The sequence below is a fragment of the Engraulis encrasicolus genome, chromosome 10 (assembly GCF_034702125.1).
Source record: "Engraulis encrasicolus isolate BLACKSEA-1 chromosome 10, IST_EnEncr_1.0, whole genome shotgun sequence".
In the NCBI taxonomy this organism is placed as follows: Eukaryota; Metazoa; Chordata; class Actinopteri; order Clupeiformes; family Engraulidae; genus Engraulis; species Engraulis encrasicolus.
Genome location: NC_085866.1, coordinates 40,224,797 through 40,249,042, shown reverse-complemented (window position 1 = coordinate 40,249,042; position 24,246 = coordinate 40,224,797). Strand labels below are relative to the sequence as shown.

The following is a 24,246-nucleotide window of genomic DNA, read 5'->3' as shown; positions in this document are numbered from 1 at the left end:
CTCAATTATTTGTTTGAAGAACTAGTTCCAACTCACCTCCCACCCTGATATTATGGGAAGTGTGAGCCTATATATACCAGAACATATACGTGACCATCATAATGACGGTGGGAACATGGTCATTTTTTGTGTACCACTTTAAAATTTTAAAACTCCTACAATAAACACAGAATATAACAATGAGTAATATTTTCATGCAAACAAAAAAAAATCCTTCAGGATAAATGGCTTTCTGTTTGAGAAATGTAGCTCCAAGAAGTGCATTGCATGATGGGACATGTATGATGGTGCATGATGGGTAAATGCACTTGGTGTAAGCACACTTTGAAGATATTTGGGTGAAGTACAATCATGGTAGCCTAGAAATCTAGACGCCCCTAGCGACCGCAAATTGAATTTGCTCCCGGGGGCAGTCTAGCGGACCCCGGTCGTTTTGCGAGGCTGAAAGTTATCCGATGACAGAGCCAATCAAATCGCGAGGGGGGCCGGGCTACCTAGTAAACAGGAAACTTTCCAAGAAGAAGCATGGTGTCCGTCCGTGCTACGTACAGCACGAAAGTGTTTACTTAATTTAAAAAGCCTGGATGATAATACATTTCGTGGCTGACATGGTTTGATGTAATAATACACCATGAACTTATCGGACACAAATAGATCTCAACACATTACCATTTGATCATTCGATGTTTTAAACTAGCTCGGTAAGCTAAGTTGAGCATTTTACAGAACCAGATAGTCACACGCTATTATCATACCACTACTGTAGGTGTAGAATGAAATTGCGGCCCCAATTTCTAATAAGACACATGCCATTAAAAACGAGACATTTGGGAGCTTTGAAAGTCTTTGAGTAGCTTACTAAATAGATGGGATCGATAGTCTGGCTAGTGGGAGCGAGCTGACCGGGGAGCGTCCTGCGTTGGGAGCGACAATCAGGGAAAGTTATGGGTATACAGCTAGCCAGCTAACACCAACATGCCATGTTGACAACAATCATAACTATAACCATTTAACAAGCCCCAAATTGCTCGACATTTCGCTGATTGATCAAAGAGGGCCATGTGGTTGAAAACGAGGCATTTTTGAACTGTATAAGTGAAAACACGATTTATTAGGAAACTTGTTTGTGGCTGTGGTCATCACACGCTTTCACTGCTACGACGGCTGGAAGTTGCCGCTTCACCTACAAAGAGGCCCTCGCTAGTGGCTAGCTAACCTGTCGTCAATAACAGAGCTAGGTATCCAGCCTTGTATTATATGCCTGCCCCAAATTCTAATAAGATCCATGTCATTAAAAATGAGACATTTGGGAGCTTTGAAAGTCGCTTACTAAATAGATGGGAATGACACCTAGTCTACCGAGCTAGCGGCTAGCCATGTATTAGTTATGGGTATACAGCTAGCTAGCTAACACCGAACATGCCATGTTGACAACAATCATAAATATAACCATTTAACAAGCCCCACATTGCTCGACATTTCGCTGATTGATCAAGGAGGGCCATGTGGTTGGAAACGATGCATTTTTGAACTGTATAAGTGAAAACACGATTTATTAGGAAACTTGTTTGTGGCTGTGGTCATCACACGAATTCACTGCTACGACGGCTCGAAGTTGCCGCTGCACCTACAAAGGGGCGTGTACGTTGTGAAAGACAGCTGTGGCGTTACACAGAAGTGTGTGGGGATTGGTTGTTCCACCATCCTATTGCGTGACGTTGAGTGCTGAAGCAACCGTTTATCCCGCCCACACTGCCGCCCAGCCCTCCTAGACCCTGGTACAGCTTTTTGCTGTACGGGTCTGGCTGCGCTAGGCTACAATTATGGTGCACTTAGAAAAAGCGTACTTGCAATATGTTAAAGCGATTTACTTTAAAGCGCACTATAGAAAATCACACTTTAAAGACATTTGGGTGAAGTGTAATCATATTGCAAAGTACAATTACAATATGTTATTAAAAAATACACCTAAGGGCCTGGCTATACGGGAATGATTTTCTATGCCAGTGACAACGTTCCCCTGGACTAACCATATGAAACCCACCAGAAACGTGGCACAAAACGAGTTTTTTGAATAATGGGTTCCAGAGTGCGAAAATCGAGTAACGCAGGCGTTTGCGTTGCCATTGTTCCAGGCAAAACGGATTTGTTTACATCTGCGTCACAGCCACATGGCCAAAACAGTGAGGGATCCTCAGTGACCACTAGCTTTGCGCACAACATTAATTCCATGCACAATGGCATCATCAGACAACTGTTTGTGTGGACTGTGGAGACACTTTCATTTCTACCACGGTCAATATTTTACGTTTCAAACTGCCCAGTGTGGGTCACTCGTGTTCAAAATCCCCAGTCCATATTTTAATGGGGCCGTGTAGGTTAGGTTTTCTGACCAAAAAACCCTGACAAACACGAAGCAAAGCTTCATATTATCTTTTAACTGCGCACCCAAACAGTTATCAGCAATGCATATTATGTATATGTCACTAGTTGAAACAGGCGTAATGGGCAGAAAGAGAAGGAGAAGCGGTGAGCGCGCAGCAGCCTCCAGAGGAGGGAGAAATACCTGCCCGGTATTGGTATTCAACACCTTAGTTTAAACTTCTCAAATTAAAAAAAGCAGCATAAAGTGTAGAACACAATCAACAGATGCCTAAATGGCAATGATTCGCTACTCTAGTCACTCCAAGCTACACAAGGTGCCACATGCGCAAAGCTGGTAGCCTATTTTTCCACGTAGCACTCACTTCAGCATAATGAAAAATAACAACTATGCGATGCTGGTTTTGAAAATAAGTCGGCTAGCAGCAAATGCTAGTACACATGTTGGGATAAGAAATTCCTTTAGTAACTTGACATGCTCCTCCTGCATACAAAACATCATACTTAACTAATGAAAGGAGTAAAGACATCAGACTTACAACTTCGTGAGGGCCAACCAGTTATGTAGACTGTAAACTCCCTGGTGATTGTTCTAATGTCTTCCAAAATATTCCAGAAGTTGCAGCATGCATGCTTATTCTTGTAAGAGCAACTTTGTCACGAAGCATGGTGCTGCTAAGCAGCATGATTCAGTACAGTCTGTTGTTATATCTAACTTGTCTCTGTGGCATCTAGTAATGTTCAATTATGCAGCTTGCACATTCTGATATTCTGAACCTGCTATGTACGCGCTTGCGGAGAGTAAAGCGCATAATAAAACCGTCTTTCGCTTTTTACAAAGGGGGGAAATGACGCTATTTTTTTTTTTTAAACTATCCGTCGCTTAAAATGGACATACCTTCGGAATGGGAGAGGCTAGAAATGTATCATTTTTTAGTAATAAAAAGCTAAGATCTTCAGCTTTTAAACAAGCCATGGCATATGTCTGTAGATCGAAAACAAAATTTGCTGGGTCTGTTAAAAAAATGTGAACCTTTCTGGCACTGTCACTGGTCTAAGGTCCCTGCGTGACAGGTCATTTGCATGATAAGAGTGGGCGATCACGGCCATTAGCGAATACTTTGTTCTCAACAACTTCACATAAAGAAATGTGTATTCTGAAGCAAGCCTGTCGTTCTCATTAGGACCCGAACTTTTCACTGAAACATGCTGTATGGTTGCAACTTAATTGCAACTCGGATTCAAAAAAACCCGCGTTGCGGTGTCATCTGGCCGAGGTCTTAGTGAGTTCACTATTAGAACACTATTAGTATATTCCTCTAAATACACTTTAGCAAAACATCTTCGAAGTGCACTTGAAGTATGGTTCGCTAAGTGTACTTTCTTTGAGAGCAACTTAATTACATCTAATTTTAAGTACACTTTAAATAAGCATATTGTAAACATACTTTTTCTTAGCACAAAAAGCACGAGTGCACTTTTAACATGCTAAGTACACTTCACTCATGCTTTCATTGTACTAAATTGAACCACTTTTTCACCTGGGTTGGCACTCTGATGGGGGCCTCTATAGGAAAGTCCTCCCGGAAAAAGGAAAGTACTTATGGAGGGTTGAGAGAGGGTAATGGGGGTGTGGGAGACCCAGTAGCCTGGTCTGTGTTTGGGGCTGTTGTTATGATGGGTATGACGTGGAGAAAAGCAGAACAAGAGAGGAAAGGTTGTTTACGTTTTCCCTCTGTGCAAAAAATGATGTTTCAGAGGTCTGGATTGTCATATAGAGAAAATTGTTGTTGGTCATGCTGTAAAATATTTTTCTTTTTTATTTTGCTATTTGACATTTCTAAGATGATTGCACAGCGTTCATTTTCTGGTGGACTAGTGGCAGATGAAACCAGACACCAGCCATATCTACTGAGCCATTTCTGCAGCTAGAAGGAAATATGCCGCAGAGTCTTAGGTTCATGCTCAATATTTTTTTTTTAATCATTAACCAAAAAGTAACCCAGGTGAAAAAGAAACTGTTCCAGAATATTCCACCAAAGAAGCCACCACTAACATTAACCTTCTGGTTGTGTTACGGTAAAAAATGACCGTTTTGAAACTTCATTCTTAAATAACTTCTCTATTTTTCTTCATACACAAAGGACACTTCATGATATCCTCCAGCTTACCTATTCAAATAGTCAAAATTAAATCTAATGAGATTCCTAAAGAATTGTGGAAGATACACCAACTTGTTACATTCATGGTGTTTCTGTCAAAAATGACCGGACCATTTAATTTGCATCTCCCAAAGTTATATTATATTACATTCACTTTACCCTCATATTCTTTTTTGTTAGGCTTTTTAGAATACAACCAAATGTGCCACATTAGTATAGATGTTTACAGTTAGTTGAAATACTTGAAAAAGTAAAGGTGTTCCAAACGGCCTGAAAGCCTCTGAGAGGCCCTAGACTCCAGAGGGTTAATAAAACGAATTGGTGCAAGATAAGAAAAAAAGCCTACAATTCACTAAAACAAAGCAGAATAACATTTAAATCACATTGGAATGTTTCAAAATGATGTCTAAAAGGTGTCAATCACAAAATTAACCTTTTTTTGCGTAGGCGGTCAATTTTGACCGTTAACACCATGAACGTAACCATGTTTCTAACACAACCATGAAGCACCACAATGCATTACTCCCATTGGAACAGGCTAACCTGTAAAGCCACTAAAAACGTAGTGTCATTGGGAATCTGTCTCTCTTGTCGGTATTGTCTGTCTATCTATGGCCTTTACTTTGGAGAGGAGTAAAGATGCTTAATTCTTCCCCAAAGGAAGTTAAAAAACAGCAGCAGCATATGTACATAACATGCATTGCACAATCCGCATATCACACATTAACACTCAGAAGACATCAGGTGCTGAAAAACACCTCCCGACCTCAAGCAGCATGTTTGTGTCACTGACACAGTTTACTTAACTGCCCCTCCCCCATCACCTCCTCTCCTCCTCCTCCTCCTCCTCCTCCTCCCCTCCTGGCCTACTGGCTGGGTGTTACGAAAGGGCTGTGCTGCGGAGAGAGCCTGCCCTGTGCCTGCAGTCGACAGCCCCCTTGGCGGGGCCCCAGCCCCAGCGTGTGAGGTTATGTAAGGAGCTTTTAGTCCAGTTTCCTGGTTTCCGCAGCTCCAGCCCTCTGAATGCTCGCAGAACGTACGAGCCAGCCAATGAGAGCACATCTTAGACCGCTGCTCACACGCGCACACATGCTGAGAGAGAGACACACACACACACCCCACGGTACACCACGCGTTCAGACAGCCGGACAAACACAGCAGATAGGGAGTTAGAGGAGACAGAGAGAGAGAGAGAGAGACGGCAGACAGTCGTTGTGTAACAGAAGTGAGAAGAAACCGAGGAAGATAAGACAAAGTGTTCATAGTTGGGGGAGGACGAAAAGAAAAGAGGAATTAGTTATTGCCTTATCAAGTGCCATTTCAGACTCTCACCACCAAACTGGTGTGTGTGTGGGGGGGTCCAGTCTTTGGCAGAAAGAAAGACTCGTCTGGAGAACAAAGCAACAAGCCTCGGACCAAACAGAAGAACCAGAGACCACAACAGAGACCGAAAGAGCGAGTGCGGTTAGGAGGGTAGAGAGGAGAGTAGTCTGTTAGTTAACCAGTAAGACTACTAGAGTCTCGACTTTTTGTCCCAGAGTGCTCCGACACACCAGAACCGGCAAACTCAGAACAGCCATGCTGCTGCTGGATGAAGCCGACGCGCTCACAGGTATGTGACCAGTACCACCATCATCACATCATTTCCATGGCAACCACTTTCAGTGGCCAATTCTGAACCCCTGTCACTCACCAGGGTCATCAAACTGACCAGAGAGGGAGTTAATATTATTAAGCGCAGACAAAAAAAAGATAAAAGAAATGCTGAGAGGTTTTGTGGTGTGTGTGTGTATGTGTGTGTGTTCCTTGCCTTACGTAAGTTGTAAAATGATCTCCTGCTGCCGGTGCCAGGGACACTAACTTGACTGACAGACTTGTTGGGCTTGTGTTTGTGTGCGTGTACAGTACTCAGTCATAGTTTGTTTCTTTATTACTGCAAGGCGATGAAGGGTTGAAGGTTTTTGACCGTAGTATCACTCGCATAACATTGTTTTGAGATGGTTTGATCATATACTGTAATGGGTTTAATCTGTCTGTGCTCACAATTCAGACCGCTCACAATTTAGTTATGCTCTGTCTGCATTGCATTCTGGCTTTCTGTCTCTATTCTTTAATCAAGTTGCTCTGTGTTTGCTGTGTGTATTCTTCTTTGCTTTATTGTGCGTTCTTCCCTGTGTTTATATTTTATCCTACTCGTCCTACCTCTTTTCCTTTACCTTGTATCCTTTCTTTTTCCACTCGTGTTTTGGTAGAGAGCCTTGTCCTTGTAACAGTACTTGACTAGAGACGAGACGAGGAGTGGATTATGTATCTCTCCACTGTGTGCTGTGCTGTGCCAGACAGACACACAAATAATGAGAGCATGTGCTTGCCTAAGCCAGCATATCTACCCCAGACTAGACTAGGTAAACACTCCTCTCCGTCCTGTTGTTGAGAGGCTGATTATGGTGGTGGTGGTGGTGGGCGTGGGTGTGTTGTTATTGTGGCTTTGACCGGCTCCCAATGTGCCCACCTCACCCCCATTGTCTGGTTGGGTGCAGGGTAGGGTGAGGACGAGAATGGTGACCCGGTGCCAATCTGGCCCACATGATCGTGCCTGGCATTTCACCCCAGCTCATGTGGCGCTGCTTCCACTGCTGCTGTGCCCTGCAGTGCACTACGGAGGACTAGTCTTTGCATGTTTTTTTATTTTTTATTTTTAAATATTTTTGTCTATTTAAAGCATATGGGGGAAAGTGAAAAAAAATGCTGGGAGATGAAGGATGGAGAGAGAGGGGTGCGGGTCAAGATGCAGGCTTTGGAAAAAGATAACTGCATGGACTCAAACTCCAGCCTAGGTCCCTTGTGGAGACTCTCTGACCCAAATGTGGCATTGACTGTGGCGCTGCCCTGCTTTTTCCCTCCCTTGTGATTCTACCAGCCATATGAAAAGTTTGTCATGCCAGCTTACCACCCTGTTCCCCCCTGTCCTAGAAGCTGTGTAAAAAAATGGCTTATGCAAGCTTGGCTTATACAAGAGGTTTGGCATTCTGTGCCCTCCAGCACTTAGGTCCTTGAAGCTGTGTGAAAAGCTAGCTGGAGGTCCTCGAAACTATGTGAAAAGTACAGTGTCCACCCTACCTCTGAGATTCAAGACGCTGTGGGAAACATTAGTCATACAGACATTCGTGCCCAATCCACTTAAGGTCCTAGAAGCTGTGTGATATTGTAGTCTTGCAGGCTGAACATCCTGCCCCCCCCCCCCATCACTGAGGTCTTAGAAGCTGTGTGAAATGTTTAGTCATACATGGCCGGACATTCTGTACCCAAGCACACAGGTCCTGGATGCTGTATGTTGGCCATGGTCTTTGCACGCGTCACATCCCGATCTGACCCCCCCACCATATGGTGATGTGCTCATGACTCATTGTGCTGTGAAGTCTGTGTAGTCATTTATTGAGGTCATGGCTGCCCTTGCTGCTTTCATAAACATAAGGTGCTGCTGTGCGGTGTGCTGCATGCTTGTGTAAGGCTAATGTTATGAAAGGGCTGCTGGCTTGTTTCTCTTGGTGCACTGCCCTCGGGATGAACACCTTTCACTTCCCGCTTAATACCACAGGGTTGGCTGCAAACATGGTTGTCAAAGCCTGACAGATTGTTTTGATTATTGCACGATTAAAAATGTAGGATGCCGTCATCGTGAGGATATTTGTTGTCAAGGCACTTCGAGTGGGGTAGAAATGACTGCATGGTTGTGCAATCAAATGATTTTGACTCTGAGCAAAACAAACCAACAAAAAACAGCTTCAAGGAAAAAAAACACGAATCAACCAAAATTCATTTGTGCAGTAATGATTGAAGCGTCCTGTTGCAATGCACATGGCAATTATGACTGGGCAGACAAAGCAAACAAAAGGGTTGTATGGATTCAGTTGTGTAGAGATTAGACATTTCAGTGATGTGCCATCCAATTCTGACGCATCCTATCAGTGCAATGCTCAGGGCAATGCCCATTATTGAGAATGTATTTTCTCTAGGAAAACAAACTAACCAAAGGCGTGCAAAAGTAATATAATTCTAAGTAAATAAAACATGAGCCTGAAATTAAACCCATTCACTTGCACATATGAGACATTTCAGTAATCTTCAATATAGAGAAAGTTGAGAGTGCATTGTCTCTATGCCAAAAACCCAGAAGGAGTGTGAAAAATCATTTAATCAAAAAAGAGTCCTAAAAACAACTCGAACAAAAGTCTGTTCCATTGTACAGATTGGAGCTCTTGAGTGGTCTGTCATTGAAGTGATCCAGTTTTGATTGAAGCCTCCCCCATAACAAGGAACATTCTCCATTCAGAGTTTAGAGTGCATTATGTAATCTACTCAAGGGACCCTCTACAGTTTATTTCCTGCCCTCCCTTCTTCTCACTCAATCATCACTCCTTTGATCAGTGTACTTCTGCTTTACGTTCTGATGAGGGGGTTATGAAGGCAGACTTGTCCTTGGTCGATAATGATGATGCTCTATCTGCTTTGTCCTGTTCCTCAGGCTCTTAAGAGGGCCTGTCCCTGCTCAAGTTTTATCCCAAGGAGGCTTTGAGTACACAATGTGCCCGGCTGGCTTGACCCAGTTGCTTGGGTTGCGTTGTGGAGTGTCTGTGCATTAATGTTCTGGTCTGGTGGTTGCCAAGCGGGGTGAGGTTTGGATACTGTGAAATTTTGAACATGGTGTGCACTTCACTTGGAAGTGAAATCATCTGTTTTTAAATCATTGATGTCATTGCTCGCATGCGTGTGTGTGTGTGTGTGTGTGTGTGTGTGTGTGTGTGTGTGTGTGTGTGTGTGTGTGTGTGTGTGTGTGTGTGTGTGTGTGTGCGTGTGTGTGTGCGTGCGTGCGTGCGTGTGTGCGTGTGTGCGTGCGTGCGTGCGTGCGTGCGTGCGTGTGTGGAGCATGGCATCAGTGTAGCTGGTGGCTCATGGCAGATACATGTTATACAAGCGCACGCCGCCGCATTCTCGCACATTCCCTCCTTCTGTAGGCGTTACAAAACACAGCCGCACTCCAGCCACTCACCCTAATCTCTTAACCTCTCTCTCTCTCTCTCTCTCTCTCTCTCTCTCTCTCTCTCTCTCTCTCTCTCTCTCTCTCTCACACACACACTTCTGTCCCTTCTCTCTCTCAATCACTTTATCAATTCTCTCTCTATCTCTCTTTCTCTCATTTTCTCATTTCTCCCTTTCCTTCTTTTTCTGTCCCTAATCTCTCCATTTCACCTCTCCGTTCCACCCCTCTCTCTCTCTCTCTCTCTCTCTCTCTCTCTCTCTCTCTCTCTCTCTCTCTCTCTCTCTCTCTCTCTCTCTCTCTCTCTCTCTCTCTCTCTCTCTCTCTCTCTCTCTCTCTCTGCTCTGGCTGGCTGGCTCCCCCTGTAGTCTGTGACACACTGGCCTAGTAATGGGTCTTTGTGAAGTTGAGCAGCGGCAGCGTTTCGTAACACTGTAGCGCTCAGCTCAGCCTCAGCCTTAGCTCTCGTTCTCAGCTCAGCGGCACTCCGCTCCATAGGAAGAGTGGTGCACCCTGGGGCAGCTAGGAAACAAGAGACCCCCATAGCTCGTTTGTGTGTGTGTGTGTTGGGTGGAGGTTTCGGAGGCGTTAAAGTTTGAAAAGGGATGGAAGTAGGGAAAGGTGGTGTGTGTGAGGGTGTAGAGCTTGTGTGTGCTTTTGTTTGTTGTGTGTTTATTTGAGTGCTTTTAATCTGGTGTCTTCTGTGATAACAAGACCCAAGCAACAGCCCATGATAACGTGTGGGTGTGTTTTTTTGTTCGTGAGCTGTTCACCTGTTGTCAGTGGCTATGCCCCGTGCCCCACCAATGCAGTGTTTGGGCTTCCAACTCACTGAAGGCTCTTTACCACCTACAGCTCTACACATTACAACTCCACCGCCACTTTTTGCTTTTCGATTGGGCACGGCTCAATTGTAAAGCAAAAAGTGGTGGTCAAGTCACACTCGATCTGTAGGCTGACTTGAAAACCGGCAGTGGAAAAGAGCTTTTAATCTGTTGTCGGTTATTTGGTGTTGGAGGCTTTTGTGTCTGCATGATTTGCTGTTTTATTGTGTGTTAATGTGTTTGCGAGTGTGTCTGTGGTGTGTGTCTCTGTGTTCTCGTTCCTGTGTGCAGCTTTTCTTTTCGAAGAACCAGGTGCAAATTAGAGTTTTGGATGCCAGTGGATAAATACCCTGTCTGTCTCACATTTTCTCGCATCCTGATGCAGCGCATGTAGAATACAGCAGCCTCTTGCCCTCTCTTTTTTCCTTCTTCCTTCTTCCTTCTCTCTCTCTCTCTCTCTCTCTCTCTCTCTCTCTCTCTCTCTCTCTCTCTCTCTCTCTCTCTCTCTCTCTCTCTCTCTCTCTCTCTCTCTCTCCCTCCCCCCCTCATCCCTCTTCCCGGTGAGGAGAAACTGAGAGTTTGCTGTTTGGTCCAGGTGGCATATGATACCAAATGAGTCAGAGCCTTGGGTATGTTCAGCCGCGTTTCTCAGTACATATTGGCGAGTGTCGTGCCAGCTTGTGTGTGTGTGTGTGTGTGTGTGTGTGTGTGTGTGTGTGTGTGTGTGTGTGTGTGTGTGTGTGTGTGTTTTACAGAGAAATAAACTGAAGGAAGGATGGAGAGAGGGAGGGAGAGGGAGAATGTGTGCGGTTGTGTGAACACACACACACACACACACACACACGCACAGTCTAACTGGACGTGCCGTACCTCTGAACATGTGGTTGTGTAACAGCCAGAGGCTCGGTTACGTAAGCTCCTTCGTCTCTGACCCAGCCCCAGCGCACTGGTGGCACCCAGCGTGTGTGTGTGTGTGTGTGTGTGTGTGTGTGTCTCACTGCAAGAACAAAATTGGTAATGGTGTAAAGTGGGTCATCTCGTTGAGGTGCCACCAAGTGGTGTGTGTGTGGGGGTGGAGGGTGGTGTTAAGTGGGTTGCCCTGTACTTTTGTACTTTTGCCAGTGCCTCTTCTCTTTTCACACACTCCTTTTTCTCCTTTGCAAAGTTTCACCGTCGGCCTCCTTCAGTCTGTCCTCAATTGCCTCTCGCTCACCTTATCTGGCCCCTCCATCTACCCCCACAGCATTAAAAAATAAATAAATAAAGGAACGATGAAAGGTCCAAGGGAACACTTTAATTTTTCGGGATTTTCACCACTCTCGAACCCTTTTTCTCTCATCGCAACCACATGTGACGGATGTGAGGGCTAATTTCAATAACTTTTCAAATGACGTTTATACTGTACGACAGGTGCTAATGTGATGAATGATAAAGTGAACAGGCAGTTAAACGGGCTGGCTGGGTCTCTCCCGTTGTGTTTGCTGTTCTGAGACTCGTCCTGAACTGCTGTTTACCCACTAAACTGCCTTGTGCAGCTAGATCATGGTGTCATTATTCATTCTCAACACTGTGCCAAAGTTCTACAATTTGAATCAGTTCTGTAGCTGCCAAGATATGTTTTTCTTTCCAGTTGCAATGTAAAAGTACACAAAAAAGATAATTAAAGATTACTTTTACTTTACTAAAACTGTGGTTCATTTATGCTGCAGTTTTGGAAATTTCAAGCACGTTAAGTTATGCACAAAGTTTTATCTTGAGCTTTTCTAATGAGGGAGAGATCCCACATAGTGGGGCGCCATCACTTAACAAGTTAACATTTTGACACCTCTGTTACAGTGCCGCTTGTAATAGGTTTCATATCCATACGATATTTTTCTAAAATTGGAAATATATCTTATGGTGTTGAAGTTATTTGATTGTTTGTTATGCAGCAGTTGTTAGTTCCATTGTTAAAATGTACTTGTTGGATTAGGGTAAGGAATATTGGGACGACACTGCTTGCGTACATCATATGCTAAACAGACAATGGTATTGCAAACGTAGTGTGTTTCTGTATATTTGATTTATTTTGCAGACAATTTATCCAACCTATAGTGATGGGTCTGTACAAATTTCGGTGAATGGTTTGTACTGCAGAATGGCTGATGCATAAGGGGTGTGAAGATGTTAGTGGGTCTGTTTGAAACTGGCATATGCCTCATAGACCAGCTTCAAATCTGTCTGAGTTAAATAAGTGCAGATTTGATGCTTCCATTTGAAGTGGTCAGTAATAGAATGCATAATTTACCCCATGACCTCAGACAATCGGGGCTGATTTTCTAACAGGAGATAAGCTTAGAGGGAAATTGAGATTGCGATGGGAACATTTTGAAAAGCCACGGGAGAAGACGTGTAATAGTCCATTCAAATGTCATGAATAGGCCTTTCACTTCACTGGTGCTCTGGACAGCTTCTATTTAATCAACCAACTTGCATTAGAGAGGAGTGGTTGTTCTGACCCTGTGAAGTTGGCTTATTCTGTTTTGTTCTGTTCCCCTCTCTCTCTCTCTCTCTCTCTCTCTCTCTCTCTCTCTCTCTCTCTCTCTCTCTTCCTCCTCCTCCTCCTCCTCCTCTCCGCTTCAGTGCATCACTTGACCCAGTGTGAACCGGCTTGTGTCCGTCAGGAGGCAGAATTACCTGTTCTGTGCCAGCGCTGTTATTTGACGTTAGATATTGTGTAATGGAAAACCAATGACTCAGGTTGGTTAAGGCCATTTCGAGTGGGAACATCATTACCTTTTTACCGCTTCACTGTTTGTGTTTTTCCTCTCTTTTACCGTTGTTTGGCTTCAGATGTGGAGAAAAAAAAACATCTGTGTCTAGACTACATGAAATTAAACGGTCTGTCAGATTCCTCCCCTGGCCGCTAGTAAAACGGGCGTTTTTTGTAAAAACAAAAGAGGAGCTTAAAAGAACTTGGGCTCCAGTTAAACATTTGTAATCAGCAGCCGTTTTCACCCCCATAAGTGATTTGGGACTTTGGCAAAAGCCGATTCTAATGCAGGAACAGCCAGCTCAGTGTTCCGTTCAGGCATCCCCACGTTTAGCTCTCACAGACGGCACCCAATCTCCTCAGGCATAAGTATCCCACTGACCTCGATCCTCCCTTGTGACTAAGCCTTCTAAACACACACACACACACACACACACACACACACACACACACACACACACACACACACACACACACACACACACACACACACACACACACACACACACACACACACACACACACATACACACACACACCTTCTCACACACACTCACAAGCGCATACACAAATGCCCCTACACACACACACACACACACGCATGCACACACACACACATACACTAACACAAACGCACACACACGCACACTCACAGGCTAACACAAATGTGTCCGCGCGCACTCACACACACAGCGAGCATACACACATTCAAATGGTGGCATACTCTCACAGAGGCACCCACATTCACCCTGATACACACACACACACACACACACACACACACACACACACACACACACACACACACACACACACACACACACACACACACACACACACACTGTTATTCAGCCACAGGCTGTTTGTTTGATGCATAAATGCTCTCTGAGGCGATTCATATGAAGTCAGCATAAATAAAGCTCAGTTAGAAGGGCAGCAGCGGGTGAGGCTGAGGGGCTGGAGCTGGAGCTGGAAGTTTATAGCTGGCTTGTGTACCCACTAGCTAAACATGTTCTCAAGGGACTAGAAGGTTTGGTGCCTGCTACAGCAGGCCTGTACACAGGTCAATGTTTGAGCTCAGCCGTCAGCTGGGACAACCCTAGCTAATGCACTTCACTGAATCCGTAATTTGTGATTAATGTACTGCAATAGATATGCATCTTAGATAATTCACAAAAAAAAAATCATTCAATCAATACAATGGTGGCAGGCTGTTATTGCACCACCCTGACGTGTGCTACTGCTAAAAAGTAATTGAGCCACACATGAAGGGCAGGCACCCTAATTTCAAGTTTTTGATGAGACATTTTAAATCTTATACTTAGATGTTTTATAAGGGCAGCTCCAGGTAAAGCTGAGTGCTGAGTGGGCTGGTTTGTGGAGCATTCAGCCGTCAATAAGTTTCATCTACATAAGACATTTTAAAACCATTTTTTACATGTTTAAGTTAAATATTTTTAAATATATAAATAGAGCACCACATATCCACCATATGTGTCGAGAAGAGGGGATTATTAGTCAATGTAGCATAAAAGTAAGCAGTACATACTGCTGACTATGTTGACATGAATAGAGATTCTGAACATGCCATGCCAAGGCTCTATTTAAGCAGCGGGGTGCAGTGTGTCTTATACTGCCGACCAGCAGAGTCTATTTCTCTCTGACTTTTTTAAAACTGAACCAGTCAGCTCATTTCATATTTAAATAACCTACCATATTAAGACAATTGACCACATTCCACTCTCTCTCTTCTCTTCTCTTCTCTTCTCTTCTCTTCTCTTCTCTTCTCTTCTCTTCTCTTCTCTTCTCTTCTCTTCTCTTCTCTTCTCTTCTCTTCTCTTAAAGCCTCCTCTCCTCTCCACTCCTCTTCTCTCCTCTCCACTCCTCTTCTCTCCTCTCCACTCCTCTTCTCTCCTCTCCACTCCTCTTCTCTTATAGCCCTCTCCTCTCCTGTCCACTCCTCTTCCCTTCTCTTAAAGCCGTCTCCTCTCCTCTCCTCTCCTGTCCACTCCTCTTCCCTTCTCTTAAAGCCGTCTCCCCTCCTCTCCTCTCCTGTCCACTCCTCTTCTCTTCTCTTATAGCCCTCTCCTCTTCTGTCCACTCTTATTCTCTTCTCTCCTCTCCTCTCCTCTCCTCTCCTCTCTTCTCCTCTCCTCTCCTCTTCTCTTATTGTCCTCTCCTCTCTTCTCCTCTCCTCTCCTCTCCTCTCCTCTCCTCTCCTCTCCTCTCCTCTCCTCTCCTCTCCTCTCCTCTTATAGCCTCCTCTCCTCTCCTCTCCTCTTCTCTTATAGCCTCCCCTCCTCTCCTGTCCTCTCCTGTCCTCTCCTCTCCTCTCCTCTCCTCTCCTCTCCTCTCCTCTCCTGCTGAGCTGGCCTTACTGTGATAACAGCTGTCCCGAGTCAGCCAGTGTGTGTCGACTCAGCCCCGCCAGCCAACCTGATCCCACTGAGCCCTAGTGCCGCACGGCTCTGACATCACAGATAAGGGAGAGGAAGCTAAGTGCGTCGGCTAGAAACAGCTGGTGCTGTTCTCATAGGAAGGAAAGGCGTGACGCTGGCGGCCACGCACGATCATGATGATGTCATCGCTTTTGGTCTCGCCTGATTCGCTGAGAGTGTAATGCTTGCTGTCAGCAGCTGCTGAAAACAAAAGTGTTTTTTTGTCCAGGCATTGTGTGTGTGTGTGTGTGTGTCTGTGTGAGTGTGTGTGTGTGTGTGTGTGTGTCTGACACAGACATGGTGGCTTATTGGCTGATGTGTAGCTTTAGAGAAGCGTGTCCTAGACTATCGTGAGAGGACATTGAACTGGGATGATTTGTTTGTCTGGCGTGTGTGTGCGTGCGTGCGTATGTATGTGCATGTAGGCCTATGTGTCTGCATATCTGTCCAAATACAGCTGCCTGTGAGCAGCATTTTCTCTGCCTGCCTGACTTAGCGTACTGTTCTGTGTGTACTGTTCTGTGTCCACTATCCTATATCACACTGCACAATACATATATTCACCATCTGTATTAAGGGCCGTATGTAATCTAATTAGAGTGTGTGTGTGCGTGCGTGCGTGCGTGCGTGCGTGCGTGCGTTGAACATAGCTGTGTATTTCGGTGTACCACAGTTCATGACCAGACCAGCTGTATGAAGGGCAGTATGTGATTTAACGTGTGTGTGTGTGTGCGGGTGTTGTCCATGTGTGCTTCTCCGTGTGTGTTTAGTGTGCCACAGTCGAGGACAGCCTAGCCAGCAGTGGCAGATCATATCTGTGGGTCAGTAGTTCAAACCCAGATACTGAATCAGTGTTACAGATAGGGGCCAAAGGACCTAGAGAGAGAGAGAGAAAGAGAAGAGGTGAGGGGGTTAGGAAAGGCAAATAGTGGGTCACATGATTGAGAGAGAGATGAAGGGAAAGAAGGAGAGAAGGCATGATGGAATGATCCACATGCTCCGCCTGTCTGGCAGTCCTCTAATTGGAGCCAGGCTGCCCGGTCTGCCATCCACCCAATTAGCGGCAACCCTCAACCCTCTCCATCTCTCCACTCCTCTTCTCAACCCTCCCCATCTCTCTACTCCACTCCCCAACCCTCCCCTCCTCTCCTCTCCCCGCCAGACCAACCCAACCCACCTCTCTACCACTTCAACACCATCTCCTACCCCAACCCAACCCTCTATCCCTCACACCACCAACTCGGACTCAACCCTCCTCTCATCTCTCCTCTCCCCTTTTCTCTCTCCTCCTCTCCTCTCCTCTCCTCACCACACCACCAACCCAACCAGCCCACCTCTCCTCTCACCACCTCCTTGCCAACCCAGCCCACCCCTCACACCACCAACCCCAACTCAAGCCGAAGCTGAAGTCACCCTGCTCTGTCCTGTCCATGCTGGACCACACCACCAAGCCCCCCTCCCCTCAACCCCCTTCCCCTCTCCCCGGGGTCAAATGTTGGCCGTGCGTCAGTGTGGGCCACTATCCATTAGGGGTGGTACGGTTCACAAAATTCACGGTTCGGTTCATATCACGGTGTCAAGGTCACGGTTTTCGGTTCTCTACGGTTCTTTTTTTAGTTGATGATAAATGGTGCACTGGGAATATTAAACAATATTTATATAACTGCAGATATAAAGGGATGATGCGCAAGTTGAATTTGACCTTTTGCATGTGTCTGAGACTTAAACTGTCGTCAGCTGTCATCCAAATGCCCTCTTTCTATTGGCTAATAGAATTGGACTTATCACTAAATCTCCTACATATGGTTTGTATAGGCTTATAATGTGAAAATTGTGTGATTTTAATTGTGTCATCCTCTGATTGGTCTCATACGCTAATCTTTTAATCAGAGAGACTGGATAAGATACTCCTAGAATCTCTGTTTTACATATTTTTCTGGGCAGTACATGAATTGCGGTTTGCCACGGATTGCACGGTTCGGTTCGGTATGTGTGTGAATTGTACGGTTTCGGTTTTCGGTGCGGTTTGTACCATCCCTACTATCCATAGCAATCCCTTCCCAGCGGAAAGTTCAAAACCCCCTATCAGTGTGTGTGTGTGTCGTGTACACGTTAAGTCGGAGGGCAAACAAACATTCTGACTGTTGGCATGTGGTTGTGTCACCAGTACACATGTACAACATGCCACTGAGTCAATGAATCAAAAGTATTCAAAAAATGCAGGCCCCTTTATATAAGGCTTAACTATAACAGCAAATGAGCACACATACGGGGCCCTCTTTCACTCCAACACACACACACACACACACACACACACACACACACACACACACACACACACACACACACACACACACACACACACACACACACACACACACACACACACACACACACACACACACACACACACAGACTGACAGAGACAAACTGAGAGGGCTTATAGTATTGCAAGAGGAAATACATGAGAGAGAAGAGCGGGTCAGAATAATTGGTCGATGCAGCCGACAGATACAACATTGTTCCCTCATTGGTTCTCTATCCAGATGTTCCCTGTGTTGCCTTCTCTTGAGATGTAAGCCCTAACTATATTTATTCATCTTCTGAGAAGGCAATAGTCGAAACTGGAATATTAAATGAGTTTTCTCCAAACTGACATCTGCTGCATTATATTGCACACCTGTTGAGCAAACAATATTTTTTCATCAGAAGCTTGGTGTGCGTGTGCGCGTGCATTTTTGTCTGTCTGTTTGTTTTTTGCTTGCTTGGCTGCATTTGTTTGTTTGTATGCTTTGATTGGTCAGATGCGAATATTGTATGTTTTTTTTTTTCATTTTTCCTGTTCTTCTCACCATAACTCTTTTTTTTCTTTACTTTATGTATTTTATCTTACCATAGCACTTTAAACTGGAAGTTATTCAAACTACTGTTACTCAATGCAAAATTCAGTTGCCTGTTCTGACAATGACAATCCATTCCATTTTGGGGGCTGTGTGTGCGCGTGTGTGCGTCTGTGTGCGTGTCATCGGCGGGCCGTGACGCTAGCTGGTGGTATTGCTGTAAAGCACTGTTATATAAACAGGCAGTTGCACCAATGTTACATAACCTCATGGCTTCTCAGCGCACCCCCAACCCAACCAACCAAAAACCCCTCCCACCATCTCCCAGTCAGTCTCTCTCCATCCCCCACTTTCTCTTTCTCGCTCTCCATCACACACTCCTCCTCCCTCTCTCCCCCTCTCTTTCTTTCTCCTATCCCTTTCTCCGATCATACGCATACAATTACCTCGCATTCCCATGAACATGCACACACACCTTAACTGTTCTCTCTCTGTCTCTGTGTGCACCCCCCATTGTAGATAAGGACCCTGCTTATGTAAATGTAATGTTACCAAAGCAGGGAGAATGCTGTGTGTGTGTGGACTGTATGTGTGCTTGTGACTGTATGTGTGTGTGCGCACATCCTCTCACATTCACATAATCCGATGCCCCGGGCAAGTTTTCAGAGGCATGTGCGTTTTTTTCTTTCTTTTTCGTCTGCTCCCCATTCATTCTTTTGTAACCGCAGAATGGCTGGGGACTGCTGCCCCCAACTCCACATCAAACCACCCCCCCCCTCACCCCTTTTTCCCCACAGAGAATGTGCCCCTATAGTCAGATGTTGTTTTTGTATCTGTGTGTGACTAGGTAGATGTGTGTTGCTTGCGTGAAAATGGACAAAAACGTCACCCCCAAACTGATTGGAACACTGGCAAAATCCCTTCCCCATCCCATTACAGCTCTTCTAGTGATCAAAGATCGTTTGGACAGGTCAATCAAAAGAGTAAGTGAGAGAAAGGGGTCAGGGGCGAAGAGGGAGAAAGGGAGAGATGGAGAAAGGGAGAGATGGAAAGTGACGCACAGAGAGATACAAGGAAGGGAGAGAGAGGGAGAGATGAAGAGGGGGAGTTTTGATTGGAGATTTGTCTTGCTCTTTCTAAGAAGATACAGTATTTGCCGGTTCTCCTTAATCCCACCCCGCTGTGGAGCACAGCTCTCTGTACTGAACATCTTGTTCATCTGTCCTTCATTTAAACTTTAATCCCCCTTCCTCCCCTTTGTTTTACTGGGGTTTTTATGCTGTGTGTGTGTGTGTGTGTGTGCGTGAGTGCGTGGACATTATTTCTATGTCTCACACAATTTTGTGTGTGTGTGTGTGTGTGTGTGTGTGTGTGTGTGTGTGTGTGTGTGTGTGTGTGTGTGTGTGTGTGTGTGTGTGTGTGTGTGTGTGTGTGTGTGTGTGTGTGTGTGTGTGTGTGTGTGTGTGTGTGTGTTACAGTACAGTGTCTTGGACATATTTTGCAATAGAGGGTAGAGTCTTGTCAGCCCTGTTCCTTGTTGTGTTCTCATTTCATTTGGCGTTATGTAACGTTTGGCGTTATGTCTCTCTCTCTGTTTCTCTCTGTCTCTCTCTCTCTCTCTCTCTCTCTCTCTCTCTCTCTCTCTCTCTCTCTCTCTCTCTCTCTCTCTCTCTCTCTCTCTCTCTCTCCGTGGCTTTGTGCTCCCCTCACCTCCCCCTTTTCATCTCTTCTCTGATTATAATTGGACGGCTGCCACTTGCGCGCTTGTTTGAGAAGCGGTGCCAAGACCGCTGCCAGAGCCCGGGAGGGGGAAGAAAGGCCTCGTGTGTTTGTGGGTTTGTGTGTTTGTGTGCCTGTCTGCCTGCCTCGGTGTGTGTGTCTGTGTGTCTGTGTCTGTGTCTGTGTGTCTGTGTCTGTGTCTGTCTGTCAGCCTGTGTGTACCTATGTGTTTTAATTTTTGTGCGTGTTTCGGTGTTTGGTTGTACTTTCCTATAGGGTTGACTGTGCGTGTTTATGGGTGGTTGTGCGTGTCTGTTTCATGTATGTTTTTCGCATCTGTTTATGTGTCTGTTTACTTTCTGTGTGTTGGTGTTGTTGGGCTGTTTTGATTGAAGTGGTCGGTGGCACTGGTCATTTCCTGTCTATTCAGAGGCCCATGCGTGTTGTTTGCGTGTACAGTTCGTCCGTCCATCCGGCCGTGTGGCAGGCGGTGGGCGCCCTCCTATTGAGCACCTCCCTCCCTCTCTCCTGTTGTTGTATTGCCAACCCCTCCTCGCTTGTTTTTGATGTGCTTGCTTTGTGTTGTCTGCCCTCTCCCTGGGTATGATTATGCAGAGGTTGAGGAGTTTGGTTTCATCTGTCCGTCTATCGGTGTGTGTGTGTGTCCGTGTATCTGTCTGTGTGTGTGTGTGTGTGTGTGTGTGTGTGTGTGTGTGTCCGTTTGTGCGTGTGCGTGTGCGTGTGTGTGCGTCTGTGTGCGTGTGCGTGTGTGTGTGTGTGTGTCTCTGTGTGTGTGTGTCTCTGTGTGTGTGTGTGTGTGCGTGTGTCCGGGTGTTGTGCAAGGTTTTAGTTTCCTGGGTCCTGCAGTGGAGGTGAATAGCGCTCTGTTCATTATGTAAGCCTCCATTGCATAACCTGGCCATCACTTGTCCCCTCACTCAGAACACAGAGGACTTTCTCCTGAAGGTGTCTGCTTCTCTCTCGGTGTGTGTGTGTCTGTGTGTGTGTGTGTGTGTGTGTGTGTGTGTGTGTGTGTGTGTGTGTGTGTGTGTGTGTGTGTGTGTGTGTGTGTGTGTGTGTGTGTGTGTGTGTGTGTGTGTGTGAGACTGCATCTGTATTGGAGAAGCGGCAGGACTTGGAGACAGGGAAGAGGGGGGGGGCAACCCATCAAACTCAAGCTAATGGCGTCTGCACCCAGAAAGATCAATGCCTCCAATCCGCCGGCCTTCCTCCTCATGCTTCCTTTAGAGCCAGTGGCGTCATAAGTGGCCTCGACTTGTCTGGATCGCAGTTGACCCGTGTCGGAGTCAGCTGAACTTCACAGCCACACGAATGCCACCGTCACTGACTGGGCTTTATGCGGAGCCTCTCATGTTCCTCATGTGCCTCCCTGTTGCTCTGAGGGCCCGAGTGCCTGGCTTATGCAGATACAGTCTCCATTGAAATAGGGATGTGTTTTGGGGCCAAACATCAGACAAACACAGTTCAGACAAGATTGGCCCAAAAAAAGTCACTAGTTGAAGTCTATAGTCATATTAGTCCATCAGACAGACTGAGAAATTAAAACGGTGCGGTCAGGGATGGTAGGATGGGCAGTAAATTGAGAATGAAGGAAAGTTACGACAGGACAATTTTTTGTTCCCCCCCTCCCCACTGAACGTTTGAGATCATGGTAGTTAATGTTATTAGTGTGTTTACGAGATGGGAATGTGGTATCTAAAATCAGTCCTCTAATTTACTCGCGTAGTGTTTTTATAAGCTGTCCTGCTGGTTTAAATAGAAGGCAATTGATGAGGCGTCTCTCGATTTGTAATGCATCCTCCTGTAAGTGGAACACCTCATTTTCCCTCGCCTGGGTGAAGTGTTTTATTGGGACAGATTAATCAAGGTGGAAGAGGTGTGCTGGACACTGGACACCTTAGACGCAAAGCACTGTTGGGAAACACTGGACACTGAATGATGGTAGTCCAGAATGAGGACACAGCACAGGGGAGCTAGAAAGAGGAGTAGAGAAAGAGAGAGAGAGGCATGGGTAGATGGAGAGAGGAAGAGGTAGAGAGGGAGATAGAGGGAGGGAGAGAGAGAGAGACTGAAAAATAGGTCATTTGTAGTGGAAGTGCGAAAGCGGAGACTGAATGATGTGATAAGGGCACGTTGAAACAGTGAGAGAGAGAGATTGATGGAGGAGGGTCAAGGCTGAAGAGGAGAGGAGAGCAAGGAGGCACAAGGCACACTGGGGACAAGTACCAGGATGGCTCTAAGAGAGATGCTCGTTTACAGATGGATCGATTGGCTGGTTGCATAAGGGTCATGGCACCGCTGGGCTGGGCCAAGATATATTTCTGGAAGAGGAGAGGGGAGGAGGGTGGAGTGGAGTGGAGAGGGAGAATGAGAGGAGAGGGGAAAGGAGAGGAAGCAAAAAGAGGAGGGGGGCCTGCAGGCTGCGCTCTCCCCATCCTCCGTGTGTGTGTGTGTGTGTCCCTGTTCCAAACTATGGTGCATTTCAGGAATCGTTATGTAAGTGTTCTTTAAGATGCGGGTGCGAGATGGGATTCTGTGTGCTTGCGTGTGTGTGTATTGGGGTGCGGTTTTTGTGAGGTTTGTGTCTGTGTGTGTCTTTGGGTCTGTGTGGGATTAGCTAGTGTGTTTGTAATATTGCCTAACAGGCCCAGAAACGGCCAAGATGATCAATTACAAAAATACTTTTTCTCCATAAATATTTAACGGTGGTAAAGAAAGGAATCCCCTTCATTAAGCGGGCTTGCGGAGCAAGAGCAGAGCTCTTGCAGAGCAAGGCCCGATTATAGTAATCTCTAAGTCCTGTTTCTTATTATTATTGGTCTTGTGCAGGGCAGCAGCAAAATAGAAAATGGATCTCCTCCTAGGCCTTTCGAGATAGAGACACCGTTCAAACACTAAAACGACCGGCTCGGCTTGGAGATCGCGTCTCGTTATAGGCTTCTCCGTGTCTCTTGTCGTTTTCCCGTTTTTGGCGATTTTGTTAAAGCCTGGGTCTCCATTGAAAACTATGGTGGAACCTTCATGAACCAAAGTTCCGCCACTCTAGAGATTAGAGTGTAGGAGGCTTTTTCGGTCATAAAACATCAACACTTTCACCTAGAAGTTTAGTTGACGCGTTGTTAGCGAGCTCTATGGGATGTCTCCAAATTGTGAAAGTTTCATCTCCCAACTCCCAATACTTTTTAAATGGCAGGTTTGTAAAAAAAAACAGGCCTGGCTCTATGGAGAATCCCATTCTTTCGAAAAGTGCATTTTTCAAGAGATCAGCGCATGTCCCACACGGAGGTCCATTTGTGCCTGAAAATTTTAACCTATAAACTTCATTCAAAGACTGTTAGAGAGATCACAAGCATGACTCCGATCTGTGAAAAAGGACACGTGCCAACTCCTTTTAGTTTTTTTTACAACGATGTTGTAAAGACAAAAAACTCATTCTCATTTTCTCCCCTGTTAAAGGCTCAATACTAACTGTCTTTCAGTCAATCACAACAGGTGCAGCCAGTGAAGGATTCCATTTCAACTGTCACTGTCTCAAGATTCCATTCTTAACGAGCAGGTGCGAGCAAGCATTCTAGAAGTCTATTGTTGAGCTCTGCAATGCAATGTAATATAGTCTTGCTGGACTATGCATGACAATTAGCTGCTTGGCTTAGTGGTAATGCATGCCGCTGCATTAGAGATATGGAGGTTGAGGGTTCAAATCCCACCCGAAGCCATGTTGATTTTCTAAATTATATCATATGCAGCGTTCCTTGGCCGACTTAAAATGCCATGTATATCATTTAGTATGGATGGCAAATGTGCTGAATTACAGATATTGAGGTTGGGGGTTCGAAACCCAGTCAAAGCCATGTTGATTTTCAAAATTACATCATATGCAGTGTTCCTTGGCCAACTTAAAATGCCATGTATGTCATTTAGTATGCATGGCAAATGTGCTGGATTACAGATATGGAGGTTGGGGGTTCGAATCCCAGTCAAAGCCATGTTTACTTTCAAAATTATATCATATGCAGTGTTCCTTGGCCAACTTAAAATGCAATGTATGTCATTTAGTATGAATGGCAAAT

The 24,246-nt window shown here is 45.5% G+C and overlaps 1 protein-coding gene across 3 annotated transcripts in view; it reads left to right on the top strand.

Annotated features, from left to right (window-relative positions):
* LOC134457081 (helicase ARIP4-like) overlaps nt 1–24,246 on the top strand; it is a 67,265-nt gene that overhangs the window by 18,324 nt on the left and 24,695 nt on the right. The window contains exon 1 of one of the 3 annotated variants that reach the window (XM_063208855.1): nt 5,410–6,156. The exons of the other annotated variants lie outside the window; for them this stretch is intronic. Coding sequence (XP_063064925.1) covers nt 6,123–6,156 — 34 coding nt within the window. The 5' untranslated portion in view covers nt 5,410–6,122. Of the gene's footprint in view, nt 1–5,409; nt 6,157–24,246 lie in introns of those variants that run through there. 3 annotated transcript variants of the gene reach the window in all.